Here is an 18,003-nt window from a genome sequence, read left to right as displayed (position 1 = left end):
CAGTAGTACAGTCAACATTTAAAAATAATTACAAGATTATTGGTGCTACTTTATTAGAAATGTTTGTGTTCAGTTTTGATGAAAAATTTCTCTTACGGATGATCACTTTTGCTTATTTCTTTCTTATTCATACATGATGGAGTGTGTATTTCACTTCATGCTAACTAAGTGGGCACTTGTATCATTATGCACCAACCAACAGTGGACCCCTGTCATTCCATATAAACCAAGTGTGGACCTTTTTCTGTAATGTAAAACAGTAAATAAAATACATCCTCATAAATACAGATTCATGATGCAAGTACATTAAAATTTAATGTGACCCTTGGTTTAATTCAAATATTTTTCCTATAACAACAATGCAGTCAAGGAGTATAAAACTCTTGTAGGGGAAAAATTAATAGACTGTAGAAATGTGTGTTGCAGTAGTACACCCTACATTTAAAAATAATGACAACATCATTGGTGCTACTTTATTAGAAATGTTTGTGTTAAGTTTTGATGAAAAACATTATCTTAAGAATTATCACTTTTACTTATTTATTTCTTATTCATACATATTACATATTAATGTATTTCCTATTACAGTAATTGGTTGAAACCAGATGTATGGAGCATTTTGACTATTTGAAATTGAGATGATAGTAGGTCCCCTCTTGAACTGCTAAGAATGACAGAGGCACATTTATGGATGAGTAAAGACAGACAAGCAAATTATCTTTGTTAAGAAAAAAGGAATTCATTCATTAAAGCTGGTTTTAAGTAAATGTTGTTGCTTATACTGCAGAACTTATATATATAAGAATATATATATAATTTGTATTACAGAGACTTTAAAATAAGTAATGATAACTCTCAAGTTATATTATCCATTCTTGAAAGAAACTGAGAAAGTCATTGTTGTAAAGACTCATTAGGTGAATGGGTCGTTAGGTGAATGAATGGGTGCAGACAGCTCCACTGCAGTATGTGGAGGTCCACTCTTTGATAGGTAAATGTCGCTCAGAGATCCAAGTCCCCTCTTGGCAATTTCTTTAAAAATAATTAAAAGTCACATTTTCAGTAATATTATGGTAAAACACCTTAAAAGTCAATTTTATATTCCATTTTTGGTTTTTCAAAATAAGCAGAAACATAAGACCCCTCTTGGCAGCTTGGTCTGACAGGTCCCCTCTTACCCCTATTGGTGTGTATGTGTGTGTGTGTGTGTGTGTGTGTGTGTGTGTGTGTGTGTGTGTGTGTGTGTGTGTGTGTGTGTGTGTGTGTGTGTGTGTGTTGGGGTGGACTGTAGGAGCTGCAGCATGAGTGAATGAGTCATCTGCTCCCTAGAGGACACATTAGTGTTTTTTTTTTCCCTTTTTCACTTTTGTGGAGGTAGAACACTACCTCTGGTTGCTTTAGGCTTGAGTATAGATGAAGTGATGTGTGTGTATGTGTATGTATTTAGTTGCACCACCCACCCTTCTTCCCCTAAACACTTACTAAGGTAAAGACTAGGGCTGACCCCAAAAAAAACAAGCTTCGAAGCTTCGTGTGATCGATTTTTTTTATTTTTTCCTTTTTGACACTGGTTCTCATCGGCAATTGTTACATTGAAATGAGTAAGCTACTGGGCATCCTGGAAACCTGCCTGATTAGTTTTGGAGACATGCAGTGTTTGTTTGCCATACATTCATTATCTTCTTCGTTTTTAACTGAAAATGTCTCTCTGTCACTCGCTTATTTTTGTTCATGTGATGTGGTTCAATAACTTTAAGATAATTGGAATTGTTCTACAAAAGTATCTGCTTGTGTAACCACCTGAAACACTTGGCTGCACCAGAGTCAGAAAAGAGAGGGGACTTGAGCAGGTTCTGAGCTGTGTTCTTCTGTTCAATCCAAACTTTGTTTACATTAAATATGGTTTAGGTTTTATATCAGATTATCTTTCTTTTTAGCTGAGGAGGAATAATGTAAATATCAAGACACATGATTCTCATTGGTTTGGTCTCACCCCCCTCAAAGTATGCTCTGGTCTTTGTCTTGGCTCCAACACTAGAGGTAGTAGTACTAGTTACTAAGAGTTTCAACCATTAATCATGTTGTCAGTTCCTATCATTATTACACTTAACCACTACACAAGTAATGACACAGTAGTCAGAGTTGTACTAACTAATAGTAGTAGAGTAGCAGTAGTATTGGTGGTACCAGCAGTAGTTGCTGTTATATGTGAAATGTATTTGTTCAACTTGAGCATCAGAGAGAAAACTAGCGGATTTGCCTTAAAAGGATAGTAACTGGAAACATGAGACTTCACCCCCCCACCAACGCACACACAGCCAGATGTCTCTTTGTTGCATGAATGAAGCTATACTTAGTCACCGCGGCGATGCAAGCCAAACACTAAAATCCCAAACTGTGTTGAATTGATCCATAAGCCATCTCTCTCTCTCACACACACACACACACATACACACACACGTGGATGAATGGGAGTCGGTATCAGATCTCACGTTGCCTAAAGAAACAGTTGTTCTCATTTACATTTACAGCAGCAGGGAGAGAGTGGGCTGCTTCATAAAGAGCGTCAGTAGCTGCCTGGTTGTTTTTTTCATCGGCAGCAGATCAACACGCAGGCTGCCCAGATGTATTGAACATCACCTGTGTCTCCCACCAATTAGTTTGTCCCCCACCCCTCCCTCCCCTCACCTCCCCCCTTCCTGTCTTCCCCGCTGCCTATTCATCATGTTGATGGCTCACTTGGTGCTCGTCTAACGTTCGACCGCATCTTTTGTGCAGAATCGCCACCGCCCGAATGGACCCCCACTCCCCACACACACACACACACATACACATTTCCTGTTTGTTAATTAGCTGAAAGACAAGCATGAAAAACAGTCTGCTTTTATTTCCCCAGTGCAACATTCTGACGGAGTCGGACGGTAATGCAGACCCCTATTTGTACGGGAGTTATGAGGAGTTTGTAACAGCTTTAATTTCTCTTTATGGTCGTGTACGTGCGTTTATGTTTATGACAGCTTTTTTCTTTTTCTTTGCACACATGCACGTCATTCATCTTTCTGTGTACTTTTACCTTCTTCGACAGATAAGATCATTTTTAATAATGGATTAAAGGGACAACGAGGAGTTTGTATTTGGTTATAAAAAAGTCTCACCTTAATGTGGATGAATCTACGTTACCCACACTTGTTAATGGCTCCATTTTCGATAAATATATCGTTTTGTCTCTATTGTTATTTGATTATTATTATTAGTGGTGGAAATGCTGGGCGAGCCGACCAGCGTTTCCTACTTTCGGTTTCGCGGACGCTGCCCGGCGAGTCATGGGAATAACGCAGCCGAATCGCCGTTTATGGTCGGAGCTACGACAGTATCTGATCGTCTTCAAACCTCTGACTTTGATTCTTGATGAATGAAAACATTCTTAGCAAATGTTTTCGCTTTCATCCGTCTTGTGCCGGTCCAAGAATTTCACCGTGCACACGGAGGCTCATGGGAAATGTAGTGTGAAAACCCTTCGCTTTCCAAAACTCCTCATTGTCCCTTTAATCATCACCTTCGTGGCCCATGACACCATCCTGTAGAGCTGTGTGGAGCTCATTTGTTTTGAGTCTCAGAATCCTCTTCTTTCCTCTGAAGATGTTCAGGTTCCTATTAAACTGCAGTCGAACTCGATCAGAGATGTTATTACCAATAAGATCCAACGATGATGCAGACACCAAAAACAGAGAAATCAGGCCTTCAGAACCGCCCGAGAGATTCAATTAGATGATAACAATAGACTCATTAGTGCCCATGATACACACATTGATTGCCACTTATATCATTTAATGAGACAAAAGTAGGTCATTGTCAGCAGGCCACCTCCTCTGCTCTATTGACTGCTCCCTCATATGGATGCGTGTGCTCTGCTCTTCTTCTGTCCCCATGACAAGTGGAGAAGCTTCATCTTGTGTTTTCCTGTTAAATGTTATATTGTGAGTATTTATATCAGCATCATTTCTGTGGTGTATGACAGCAAAAATACATTACAGTAAAAACGTGTCCAAACTCGACCCACACCAACACCACCTACAAAGCTGATCTACGCAGACACACACAGGATTGTGTCTTTCATATGTGCAAAACAACATGCACGGCCCATTGAATATGCAATATGGGGTGTTTCTGCCCTGGTGTGAAAAATACTGGCAGGAGAAAATGGAAAAGGTCTGATTTAGCACTTGCAATGCAATTTACTAAGCCTGGGAGTAATTGCAGAGATTGTAGCTGTGTCTGTATTTATTACATTTGAAAAGAACGTGCTAATCCAACGCTGTGCACCATGACTGCTGTTACTGCAGCAAGCAGGAGACATAGGCATATTCAGACCTGTGGTTTATCCAGCCATGTCATTCTGGAGCTGTTGGATGAGCTACAGGCTGATTTGGTGTCAGTCAGTCTCTGCATTTCCTCACATCTGGGTTAAAACTTGAGAATTCAGAACACACTGAATGAAAGCAAACAGGATTTCTATATCTCACCTCCTTCTCTTGACCTCATCTGTTGTTCTTCTTGTTTTACCGACTGTATTTACTTTCTCACAGATCATTTCCCATGCAGCGTTTCCTCTTCGCTCCAGCTCAATAATATGTTTATTTGCCTCTTCCACTAAAACCTCAACTCCATTGGATCACATTTAATTTTGTGCTTGCAGCTATCCTGTTCTCCATCCAAACTCTCCACGGTGGAAACGATCCCAACACAAAAAACCCTCATTTGAAAACTGCTGTTTGCACCTGTTTCTATTTACACAGTTACTCTTAGTAAAATGTACACCAAACAAACATAAAATGTTACCATGAACTTGCAATTTGGTACTTAGTATTTTCCTTCAAAGACACATTGGGTAAAAACAGATCTTAAATCAAAAATGAAATATCTTCTATTCCTCTTCTGTTGAATATGATCCACATTTCATTCATCTTGATCTGTAGACATAGTGTCAGCCACTCACACATCTCCTCCATGTCTCGTTCCCTCAGGTGGACGACCTGAAGGCCAAGCTGGCGGCTCAGGAGGTCGAGCTGAAGCAGAAGAACGAGGACGCTGACAAACTAATTCAGGCAAGAACATGCTCCTTTTAAACACTGTAAGAAATACCATTGTTGTAGTGTTGGTGTTTTCTCACTAAAGCACCTCCTGTTTTTTCTACAGTTCAGTTTTATTGCCACGTCTCCCTCTAAGATCTTTTTTTTTTTTTTTTTTTACCGTGACCCCAATATCAATGGAGGTGAAGGAAACTTCACTTGTGGGGCTCAAAGAAATTAAATATGACATTTGAAAAATTCAGCTCCAGCCTGTCTCTCTAGAAATAGTGTCCACATCACTGTGGATGATCCACACACACACACACACACACACACACACACACACACAAGACTGATGCTGGGAGGAGAAAGGGCTCAGTGTGGTGTGAGACATTCGTAGAAAGATGGGATTAAGCCTCTGATCTCCTTCAGCTGCTGTTATCTTCTGTTATAGATCCATCTCTGATAGGTCGGAGGGGGATCATTAGCTGCTGTAACAGCTTCTCTGGGTATTTTCTGCATGTTGAACTTGCAGTAGCCTGAGGTTTGTTAGAATTTGGATTTGTCTGCTGTGGTTGCATATGAGTCACTTTGTACAGTGGTCCTGATGCATCATCCAGGAATCCATCCCATCGTCCCCTACAGACCCATCTACTTACCTACCTACCTACCTACCTACCTACCTACCTCGTACCAACCTACCTAGTACTAACCTACCAACCGACCAATCTACCTACCGATTTACCTACCTAGTACTAACCTACCTATCTACCTACCTAACACCAACTTACCCTCTGTAGTACCGACCTACGATTTACCTACCTACCTATCTACTACTAACCTACCTATCTACCTACCTAGTACCAACTTACCTTCTGTAGTACCTACCTACCTACCGATTTACCTACTTACCTACCTAGTACTAACCTACCTATCTACCTACCTAATACCAACCTACCTACTGGAGTACATACCTACCGATTTACCTACCTACCTAGTACTAACCTACTTCCCTACCTAGTACCAACAGTACCTAGTACCTACCTAGTGACTGATCTACCTACCTACCTACCTACCTACCTACCCAAATGAAGAACTTGTCCAACAAGTCCCAGCCAGGTCCATCACTTCTGCTGTGTTGTGTGTGTATAAGCAACATGTGTTGTGAAATAGCTGGAGCTGTTTTCTGACTGGTTTGTGTATTTGCATGTGTTTGCATGCAGCAACTTTATCCTTTCTCTAGTTTCCCCTCTTCGCTCTGAACTCTGGATGACCTGCTTGCATGTAGCGTGGTGAAAGCTAAGCCACTGAGTCAACTTCCACATATTAACTCAGCGCTAAATCCCACGTGTTGTCTGCAGGTTGTCGGGGTAGAAACTGAGAAGGTGTCCAAGGAGAAGGCGGTGGCTGATGAGGAGGAGCAAAAGGTGGCGGCCATCGCTGTGGTGGTCAGCGGCAAACAGAGAGACTGTGAGGAGGACTTGGCCAAGGCTGAACCAGCTCTCCTTGCTGCTCAGGATGCCCTCAACACTCTTAATAAGGTCAGTTACTCTCTCATCGCTCGCTGTGTCTTATTGATTTGCTCAATCATACTTTTTTCTCTTACTTCTGCTCTCTTTTTAAAGAGGGGTTGTGGGGTTTTTTCTTTGTTTGATTTGATTTTCCCAGCTGCAGTGGAATAAGCTTTGTCCACACAGACCTTGAACTGTATAAAAGATTATTGAATCTGAGGATTTAGGCGTGTCTTTGCTAAAATAATGTCTTCTATGTTCTGCAGGCATTTTGCTGCTTCTTCACATCCCATGTAGGTTTATGAGCAGCCTAGGGGATTTTCAAAAACACCCTCTGTGTTTAAAAGGTGCTCTCTACTCAAACAAGCAGAACAGACAGTTCAATCACTGCTCAGAGCTCTCTAAAGATGCCCTAATTAGTATTCTCTGTTGTCTTCTCAAAGTCAACACAGGTTCTTTTTCCTTTATTCTAATCCTTTCTCTTTTCCCCCAGCAAACCACAGGGATGTGCCATCATTCAAACTCAATTAAATCACAGCTTTTTCATTTTTCCCTCTATCTTCTATACGTCAGAACAACTTGACAGAGTTGAAGTCGTTCGGCTCTCCGGTGGCAGCCGTGACCAATGTCACGGCGGCGGTCATGGTCCTGATGGCGCCTGGCGGTAAAGTCCCAAAGGACCGCAGCTGGAAGGCAGCAAAGGTGATGATGGCCAAAGTGGACGCCTTCCTGGACTCTCTGATAAACTTCAACAAGGAGAACATCCCAGAAGCCTGCCTCAAAGCCATCCAGCCTTACCTGCAGGTGAGACCCTCATTAAAGTCAGCGCTAACGACACACAGCGTGCAGCATCCGACACTTTGTAACTTCAACTGATACATTCAGCAGGGGCGTGATTACAGAGACGGTGACACATTACGGCTGCCTGGTGTCTAAACGACAGCCAGACAAAAATCAACCACTTAATTAAGCGTTACAGATTTAACAGACGCCCCGATGATGAAGTTCAGTGGAGCAGATACAAGGTTCATCAGTGTACACCACCCAGGCTCTGCTCCCACTGAATGTTCATGTAACATGATTTGACCTTTAATATTTAATGACTCTAAAATCAATCAAAATCAATGTCCACTCATGTTTGTGGGGAAAACACCACAGGGTGAGAGGCAGGTCCACCAAACTGTAACAGACAGATTGATACCATTTTGTTCCCAAAATTCACAGTCACTGACTCCATGTGACCTGGAGATGCAGGTATTTCCTATGAGTCTTACAGATACAGAATAAAATACCAAAGTACTTACTTACGTTAGCTAATTTTCAAAACTGCTAGCTTATTGTGTTCGGGGAGCATACATCAGTCCGACTGCCCAAAAGTCCGACGGCTCATTTCTCCGACTACCCATCCTACAGTGTTAAGGTTAGGTTTAGGGTAAGGTTAAGGGTTAGGGCTACTTAAGTCGGAGAAGTGGGAGGTCGGAGTAATGGATGCAAAAATCAAGAAATGTATGGTCGGAGAAATGGGTAGTCGGACAGACGTCATGCGCCCATTGTGTTCAGTGTCTTCATAACTAAGCTAACTCCGGCTCATTGACATTGCTGTAGAAACTGAAATGTTGATTAATGTGCACTGTCCCTGCTTAACAAAAATGACTGTTTGCAACGTGTGCCGCTGTTATACACGTTTTAGCCTTCTACCATTAGCTCCAGTTCAATGAATTAGCAAACTAGCTTGACGGGAATGTGCAGGGGATATGAAAACTAGATTAAAGGTCCAGTGTGTAAAATGGGGGGGTGGCCGTGATATCCAGCGTCCAGATTCTAATTTGCAGCCCTTACTCGCTTGCTCGCACTCACCCCTCCCGTCGGCAAAGTAACGGTGGCCTCCAGGGACAAAAAACTTGTTTACCGCGACTGGGACAACTGGGAGTATTTCAGGAGCACGGAACGATGAGGTGAAGATCTAAACCATTTTACCATATGTCTGCTGTTTCCTCCTCCTTCTTCTTTCCTTCCTCCTTCTTCTTCGTTGAAACTCTTGAAACGTGCTCTCTGGTTGGCTGGATTTCCGTTCGGGCTGTTGCAAAAACAAGATGGCAACAGTGTCTAAAGCAAGACCCTTGCTATATGTATCTATAAAAGAAGAATTAAAAGGCTACGAAAACCAAACAAATTTCATTTTATAGCGATTATACACTTAAACAAATATAACAAATATACATGGGTAGCATAATCAGATTGTGCCAATAAAACTTGCCAATTATTACACACTGGACCTTTAAAGTAGTGAGCTGTTACATAAAATACAATAAATATAGTTGAGGAAATGTCAAACAGGCAAATTCCAGTCTTAACTAAATTATATATGAGTAGATGTGGTTATCGGATCTTTAGGCCAGTGTAAAGATATTTTCTGCCTCCAGTCTGACTAGCAGTGATAAGTCTTAATGAATCAGAGCCTCTGGTGGAGTTTGGGAATTTCTCATGTGTGTGTTCATCTCCAGGATCCAGAGTTCCTGCCGGACCTGGTGGCCTCCAAGTCCAACGCTGCGGCCGGCCTGTGCTCCTGGGTGTTGAATATCGTCAAGTTCTACGAGGTTTACTGCGAGGTGGAGCCCAAGCGCCGCGCTCTCAGCAAGGCCAACGCGGAGCTGGCTGCGGCGCAGGAGAAGCTCGCCACCATCAAGAGCAAGATCAATGTAAGCCCGGCCCGCACGTCGGACTGAAGACACAGGAAATGAAAAGTTTATTTGGATAATGCGAAGTGTCTGTTTCAAAAGATTATCTCAATATTCAAAAATCCTGATAATATATTCTTTGAAATGATATCACTATTTTATTAAAGTCGAGACTTAACTATTCTTGCTTCGTAGTCGTCTCACAGAAAAACACAGCCACACTAACACTAAAGTATTTCTTAGCACTTTAGCTGGTGGGATGACTTCTTCACAAAAGAGAGTGTGGGCTGAATAATGACTTGTGAAAGCCAGTAATCTCAGCAACTAAGTATGAATCAACAACTCTATCAAAGCCTGAAGATATGCAACATAATAAGAAGTCGACGCTACAGAAATAAGACAAAATAAAAACAACAGCAGCAGCCCGGGGCCGCGAGCTGGAGCCAAAATTCAGGATATGAATTATTTTATCAAGGCTTGAGTGACAGTTGACACATGAGCTCTGCCAGCAGTGATATACCACCAGCATTTCATCAATACAAAGCTGCTGTAAGTGCTATTAAAGGCTTTTACTGTTCATTAATCTAAAACCAAATCCATCAACCTAAAAACCCTATTGATAAAAGCAGCTGTAAATAATTGTTTCTCAGTGGCATTTGACATTCAGCACATCAGAGCAGCAGAGAGCCCCAGCAGAGCGCGGTGCCCGGGACTCGGCAGCTTACATCAGACCCTGCAGAGTGCAGAGTGACGACTGTTAATAAGATCCAGCATGACTTCTCTCTGTCATTTTTTAGCCTTCAGTCAGATCGGTTGAGTGCAGATAGGGTTCGGAGCCAAGGGGGGATTAACAATCCTCAAACTAATCTACTGAACCTGTGTGCCTCTCCAGCAATTAATCCTGTTTGTCCTTGTGCTAATTGCTTCCATATGCCAAGCAAATCCATAACGGAGGGATTTCACCCAACTTTTCACACAGTCCCAAGTTCCTTCACTCATCTTTGTTTTCTGTCTTTGAGGATTCTTTATGATAGCGCTATATATCAATATATTAATGACTGTCACTTTGTTCCCTGTTTCTGTTTCTGTGTGTGTCTGTGTGTGTGGTGGGGGCTATCAGCACCTTAATGAGAACCTAGCCAAGCTGACAGCCAAGTTTGAGAAAGCGACGGCGGACAAGCTCAAGTGCCAACAGGAAGCAGAATCGACCGCTCGCACCATCTCTCTGGCCAACCGACTGGTGAGCAGGACAACACAGAGGTCGCACAGAGCATCAGCTCCATAATGACACACACACACACACACATGTGGACACGATACACTTTCTATTACATCTGTGCCACATGCTCTCTCACTCACATTGGTTGATACAGATGTGTGTAAAACTGTGTAGATACAAATACTGATACTCAAAAATAAGTTAAGTCACCTGAATTTTAGACAGACATGGTCGCAGATACAGTTTTTATTCCTCCATCAGAGCCAGAGCCATTCTGTTGTCAGGATGCCTGTCAGACTGTTACTCAATGATGACAAACTGTCACACAAATGGTTCAAATGCACTGACACAAACCTGAGTCCTCTCAGTGCCATGAGTCAGTCAAACACACACGCAGACGTCACCTGCACTGGACTGACAGTACAACGGGAGCCGCAAACCACCAGAAAACAAGGGTTGTCATTAGTTCATTTGATGGGAATGCAGATCCCTGCCATGGTTCTTGAAGGTTATGCTAAAGACACACAAGATGCTTTGGCCCAAGTCCTCATCTTGGCCTCTATTTATAAGATAGGAGGAGGTACTTTCACAGGTACAAGGAACCAAACACCCCTTGGTGCCTCTTTGTGGAAAGGATATAAATATCCTCCTTGTGGAAAGGATGTGTGTGTGTGTGTGTGTGTATATATATATATATGATATGTATGTCATATTCAGATTCAACCTAGACATAGTAAACAATAATGAGGCTGTCAGTTTTATATAATGTTGCTGCTGTGATGTGAATGAGACATTGACAGGTCTTTTTTATGTCCGTCTTTGTTAGAAGCCACAGCACATGTGAAAAACAGGTAAGAGGTTTATTGTCTAGATGGCAGGTCATACAGCCAGTGTGTCCACTCGAATCTGCAAACATGTGAAATAATAATCATCATATTTCCACAGCAGCCAAAGTGTATCCACAATGTATCCACAGTGTGTCCACAGTGTGTCCACAGTGTGACCACAGTGTATCCACAGTGTATCCACAGTCTTAGTCCTGGCTTAGAAACCCTGAATAAACAATACATATGCTTACACACACATACTCGCATATATACATATGTTGTGGTGCGTAAATCTCCTGCTGACAGCAGCAACAAAAAAATGTGTTGACACAGTTAGTATGATAATGTAAATTATTCAGAGGAAGCCTCCAAAGGCCTGAGCAGAGCAACAGAAGGAGGAGAGGTGGAGCTTATCTGCTGGTCAACCACACACACACACAGATCAGTGTTTCCATGATGTACACTGAAAAGTTACGGTCTGTATTCAAGTGGGGGACCTTTCAAGTTTAGAGGAGATAAGATGTTGAGGTGAACTTTATAAACCCCCGAGGGGAACTTAGATCACTGCTGCAGTGAAGAATAAAAATGATATACCGTATGAAAACCTAATAAAAAAGGACTTGAAGGTAGCAAAGCATTGTTGTTCTGCAGCTTTTCTGAAGTTCAGGACTGTGAGCATCATCGGCAGCAGACGTAGATTGATTTTGGATTTGATTTTACAGGAAAGCCCTGCGGGGGAATGCAGCGTGGAGAAGTAGGAAATTAATGTGTCTGTGTGTTTCAGGTGGGAGGTCTGGCATCGGAGAACGTTCGCTGGGCAGAGGCTGTGGAGAACTTCAAGAAACAGGAGAGGACTCTATGTGGGGATGTCCTCCTCATCACTGCCTTCATCTCTTACTTGGGATACTTCACCAAAGCCTACAGGATCCAGCTCATGGACAACACCTGGAGGCCTTATCTCAGTCAGCTGAAGGTGAGTGGCCCGGTGATGCAGGAGGAAATTATGGATTCCCAAAAATGAAATACAGTGAATGTTTTTCCAGAACCTTGGCAACTGAGCATTAAGCAGTCCCTCCAGGAATTCGCGATGTTGCGATCGCAACAATTAACGCAAATTCAGCCAATCCCCGCGAATTTTTGCGATCTTGCAATTTTGTACAATCACCGCAACTTTTCCGCAAATTGGACCAATTGTCGGTGCTTTCCGCGAGTTACACAGCAGAGAGTGCGAGTCTGGACGGAGCGGTGGTTGAAAGTGAGTTCACGGAGGAACAGCGTGGCTGGGCTGACGGCAAGAAACTTGATACAATGTGCACAAAGTGATAAGTAAAGGAACACAAGCTGAGTTGAACGTGTTGAGTGTGTGAGTTGTCCTGGTTGACCACCCGAGGCTGTGTCAACCCCGCAGCACTCGCTGAGGGGGAATCCAGTGAGTGCGCCACTGCAGGGCCGGAGCGGAGCAGCCGGCGGCCAGGTGCCCCTTCCCCCATCCTAAAGCCCTGGCCCTGGACTTGAGTAGCCCCCTTTTTATTCAAAAACTGGACTGTTTTAATAAAACAGTTCTTTTACCACGATTTTTAAACAGACATTTTAATTAAAAGTAAAACAACTTTCAACTCTATATAATTTTCCTGTGCCTTTCTTAACAAGTGGAAAATTGCTGGTATAACATGACATCACATTAATTTGTGACATTTCAAAATTTTCAAATTTCCTTTGATTTTTAATTATTCAGAACAAAACTGCAACTTTTTTCTGCAACTTTCGCTGTCTCCCACAATTTAATCGCAACAAAAGGGCTTAAAACATCGCAACATGCACCGCAATTTTTTCAAAATGTGGCCGCAAATTCAGGCATTTTAGGCCGCAACAATCACAAAAAAAGCCCGCGAAATCCTGGAGAGACTGATTAAGAGAAACAGTAAAACTATCATTAGAAAAAAACATTTGATCATCATGATTGCTGATAACTCTTTTTACTAGTGCCACAGGGCTAACGCTCCAAGACACTGACCTCTACAGCTGAGGGAGAGAATAAGTGGAAGGAGGTCAAAAAACTACTTTTTCAAACATCTACTGCTCCCTCATACTTTCTCCTAAGGACTTCATTTAAAATGTAGACACAAGTCCCACCTATTGATGTGGGATTCCACATTTTGATGGTCTTTGTAGTTTCTGATCAATCACTAACAAACTTATCCTCTCTCACACAATGTGCAGCCAGGTCCCTCCCTGCTCCTCAATGAATCTGATATACAAAGATTTTTGAGACAAACAGAAAGTTCCCCTGTTTTTAACTTATATGGGTTTCCAAAACAGTTAGGCAGAAAATCACGAACTTTCTTGATGTTTCTGTCTCCCTCAGCTTGGGGTACATCTATCGCTGTGGCAACCACCTCAAGTTACCGTGGCAACCTCTGAGCCTCAGGCCAGAGCCACACCTGAGACCAATTTATTAATCAGAAACTCCTCTGACATGTCTGCAGTTTATCTATTTCTGACCCCCCGTCTACCATACATTTATATCAAGTCTCTGTCAAACCCATGGCACTCACACAAAATTTCTGTGAGAAAATGTTCCAGTTACCAGAACTCTATACATTTTGCCTGCTATGATTTGTAAGGTCTGGAGTTATTCCATGTATTGTGTGTAGGGAGCTGCCTCAGCTCAGGAAAGCTCTTGTGCCCAAAAATAGTCCACAGAAACTTTCCTAAAGTCTCCTTCATACATCCATGAGCTTCCATTCCCAGCTGACTGGTTCATCATTGACCTAACATACTGCTGGCTTGTTTACAACCTGTCTCTGACTGCTCGTATTTCTTGCGCCGTGAGGCCTCCTAGTTTTTTTATGCTGCTGCTGTCTGGGTCTGATAATGTAAACATGATGGTTTAAGTTACTAATTACATCACAATGGTCTATTTATGAGTGAGGCAAGAGAAACCTTCTCATAGATGCTCTGTATTAAAGGGATGTTTCAACATTTTGGCAAATTTGGCCATTGCCATAATCCCTATAGTCTTAGAGTTAGGTTTGTTACCTTTAATTGTTGGTGCAAGCTGCTTTTCGATCGGCCGGGCAGAGCCACGAGCTGCTCAGCTAATGCTACGGAGGCATATGGTATTTCCGGGTTTCCCTCATCAAACTCATCAAATACATAATCCAACAAATCCAAAACACTCTCGTGGACAAGCTGTAACCTGCACATTAGTCACGCTATGAAAAAATAACGTATAATTATGCAAGCAAATACTACTTAACACGGCAAATACTACTTGACACGGCTGTGAGCAATACCATATGCCTCCGTAGCGTTAGCTGAGCAGCTCGTATCTCTGCTCCGCCCATCTAAAAACAGCTTGCACCAACAATTAAAGGTAACAAACCTACCCCTAAGACTATAGGGATTATGGCAATGGGAAAATTTGCCAAAATGTTGAAATATCCCTTTAAGTGAATGGAAGACAACACACACAATAAATGTTGGGTGTATAGAAATTAAAGGTATGGCCTAATATATGATACATGCTGTGTGATGTGCTTACATAACCAGCACAAGATCTTTCCAGCTTTACACTGCCACTTTATTTGGTGAAAAGCTGAATAAAGAAACAGGACTTGTGTAACTGAAGCTCGGTACAAATGTTCTCTCACCCATCAGGTTCCCATCCCTGTGACCCCTGACCTGGACCCCCTGACCATGCTGACGGACGACGCCGACATCGCGACGTGGCAAAACGAGGGGCTGCCCGCTGACAGGATGTCCACCGAGAACGCCACCATCATCACCTCCTGCCAGCGCTGGCCCCTCATGGTGGACCCCCAGCTGCAGGGCATCAAGTGGATAAAAAACAAATACGGCGAGGGCCTGCGTGTCATCCGCATCGGCCAGAGAGGGTAAGGTGCTGCAGTGTGACATGTGTGACGTGGTCTGGTTTTTGGACAAGATTCTGAATAGAAGATTTAGTAACACTGATATTTGTTGTATCTCTATAACGCATTATAACCATACTTATAATGAGTTATAATGCAGTTATAGAACTGTATAACTATAGTTATAAACACATTAAAATTATCATGATGCTTTATAACAATAATCATAACACACGACTGTATAAAGCATTTTATCATGACTTATAAGGTCAGGTATTATAATACATTATAATTGTTAGTAAATCGCTGACAATGCACATTATAGAGCATTATAACTATTATAATACTTGACCTTATAAGCCATTATAAAATGCTCTGTGATGTGTTATGCTTATTGTTATTAAGCCTTATGATAATTTATGAGTCTTTATAATGATAGTTATACACTTGTTATTTCTAAGCCAATTATAACACATTATAACTATATTATAATGCATTATCGAACGTATTATGATACATGACCTTATAAGTCATGATAAAATGCTTTATAGTGTGTTATGATTATTGTTATAAAGCATTATGATCATTTAAGAGTGTTTATAACTGTAGTTATATAGTGCTATAACTGCATCATAACTCATTGTAAGTATGGTTATAATGCATTATCGAGATAGGCGTCAAATAAAGTGTTAAGATTTTCCTGCTGTTTTGCTCTGAAAGGTACCTGGATGCTATAGAGAGAGCTCTGGCAGCAGGAGACGTGGTCCTGATAGAGAACCTGGAGGAAACTGTGGATCCTGTTCTTGGACCTCTACTGGGCAGAGAGACCATCAAGAAGGGCAGGTGAGACACTTCTTAGACGTTACAGAAACTTTTTCTTATCTAAGTCACAATTTTACCATTTTTCCTTTGGTCACGGTAGAAACTCAGAGGTGTTATTAAAGGTATTGAATGATAAATAAGCTTGTGGAGAAATGAATAATGAGGTAGGGACTGAGGCAGGGTGGAATGATGAGGTCACTGAAGTCCAAATGAAGGCGTTAAGTCTCAGTGGTTTAACGGAAGTTTCCACATGAACCAAGCCTCCACTTTAGGAAGAGATGGGAATAACCTCATTAATAAAAAAAACTGCACCATACAAACAAATACATATACTAGTTATTATCTAGGCAGAAAGTCTGATTCTGTTTCCAAACATAAAAAACAGGATTGTGGGTGAAGAATAGCAAATAGCAGAGAAATGCTGAAAGAAGAGTCAAAGTGACAGAAAAATACAAATCACAACTTCCAGTCAGGACTTTGATTGTAAGATCAGAGCAGACACAGGAGGTAGACTCTGACCAAAAGGATTATCAGAGCTTTAAACCAGATCACCACCCCTGCAGGAGCATGTACAAAATAAAAAAAGGTAGTTACTGGATGTAACTCTACTTCTATAAATACATGCACCCATTAGTGGCGTATTCACTGAGTTCCACAGAGAGATGGGCAGAATTTGCTGTGGAGTTTTATAGCAGCAGTGTGTGTTCACTACGCTGTTAGTGGGCAGAGTGTAAAAGTCTGTTAACTAATGGAGAAGCCCATTACATGCTGAGAACTCAAGCTCACTCCAGTAACTACTATTAACAGGTGTTAAAGACTGTGATCCAGCTGTTTGAAATGACTCTGCAACAACACAACTGTATATTTTGGGGCAGTTTTTAAAGGAAGAGTCTGTAAGTTTGTATGTTACAGTTTGTAAAGACAACATTTAATTTGGGTATGACTATGATGCATCATAGTGCGGTGTTTATGGGAAATGAAGTGTACTCAGAGACTGACAGGGGAGAACAGCTCTGAACCATAGGCTATACAGTTACCTCATTCATCACCGGCCAAACTGGCCAGTACTGTAAGTTTTTATTGATACTGCATTTGACGAGTTGGCGGGTGTTAAAGGGATAGTTCAACATTTTGACAAATTTGCCCATTGCCATAATCCCTATAGTCATATGAGGTGAACGGTACAGGTCCCCTGTCCCTCATCAAACGTATATTGTATATATATAGATATATGTATATGTATAATTGTGTAACATTACAACACATGAAGCAAATACTCTTGTATGATGAACTACTTGCGCTTTTGAAATCACTCCGCCCAGCAGCCGTGTCTAGAATGTAGTTCCGGCTGCATTTGCCTCGAAAACAACTCTGTCTCGTAATGTCACATTATTATCTCATAGCGTGGTGAATGTGCAGGTCACAACTTGTCCACCAGAATGTTTTGGAGTTGTTGGATTGTGTATTTGATGAGTTTGATGAGGGACAGGGGACCTGTACCGTTCAATTGAAGGTAATGAACCTATTACTAAGATAATAGGGATTATGGGAATAGGCGAATTTGCCAAAATGTTGAACTACCCCTTTGATTTAGAGCCCAGCATGGAACCTTTATTTTTTATTTTTTATTTTGCACGAACATATCATTTAAAATAGTATGAACAATCATTAAGATTGGGATGTGTGAAGGGGAAGTATGAAAGCCAAAAGGGCTTATATGAAAACCTCACCCAACCTTCTCCACTTTGGCCTTCAAAGTTCTCATTTGACTATTTTCTGCTACTCTACTAACATTTACACCCACGGCGCCCCCACCCGGCCCCCATGCCCTAGGCTTCTGTGCTCACTGCAGACACAGTCACCACCACACATGAGTAGAAGCCCATAGGTGATGATGAAGCAGGATTTCTTTAGTTTAAGTCTATATTTTATTTTTTAGGATAATCCTACAGACTCTACCTTCACAAACCTACAATGGGAACAGGGGTTCAGGCTGAGAGCCACA

General features: G+C 41.8%; 1 protein-coding gene across 1 annotated transcript in view; it reads left to right on the top strand.

Moving 5' to 3' along the window:
- dnah9 (dynein, axonemal, heavy chain 9) overlaps positions 1-18,003 on the top strand; it is a 186,307-nt gene that overhangs the window by 113,755 nt on the left and 54,549 nt on the right. The window contains exons 55-62 of the mRNA XM_085760635.1: positions 5,025-5,105; positions 6,431-6,610; positions 7,154-7,384; positions 9,085-9,279; positions 10,379-10,498; positions 12,089-12,277; positions 14,965-15,200; positions 15,897-16,019. Of these exons, the coding sequence (XP_085616761.1) occupies positions 5,025-5,105; positions 6,431-6,610; positions 7,154-7,384; positions 9,085-9,279; positions 10,379-10,498; positions 12,089-12,277; positions 14,965-15,200; positions 15,897-16,019 (1,355 nt within the window). The remainder of the gene's footprint in view (positions 1-5,024; positions 5,106-6,430; positions 6,611-7,153; positions 7,385-9,084; positions 9,280-10,378; positions 10,499-12,088; positions 12,278-14,964; positions 15,201-15,896; positions 16,020-18,003) is intronic.

The sequence above is a fragment of the Trachurus japonicus genome, chromosome 19, assembly GCF_045865225.1.
Source record: "Trachurus japonicus isolate A0001 chromosome 19, Traja_1.0".
Lineage (NCBI taxonomy): Eukaryota > Metazoa > Chordata > Actinopteri > Carangiformes > Carangidae > Trachurus > Trachurus japonicus.
The sequence above is the reverse complement of the archived record's forward strand: the minus strand, read 5'-3'. Positions and strand labels throughout refer to the sequence as shown.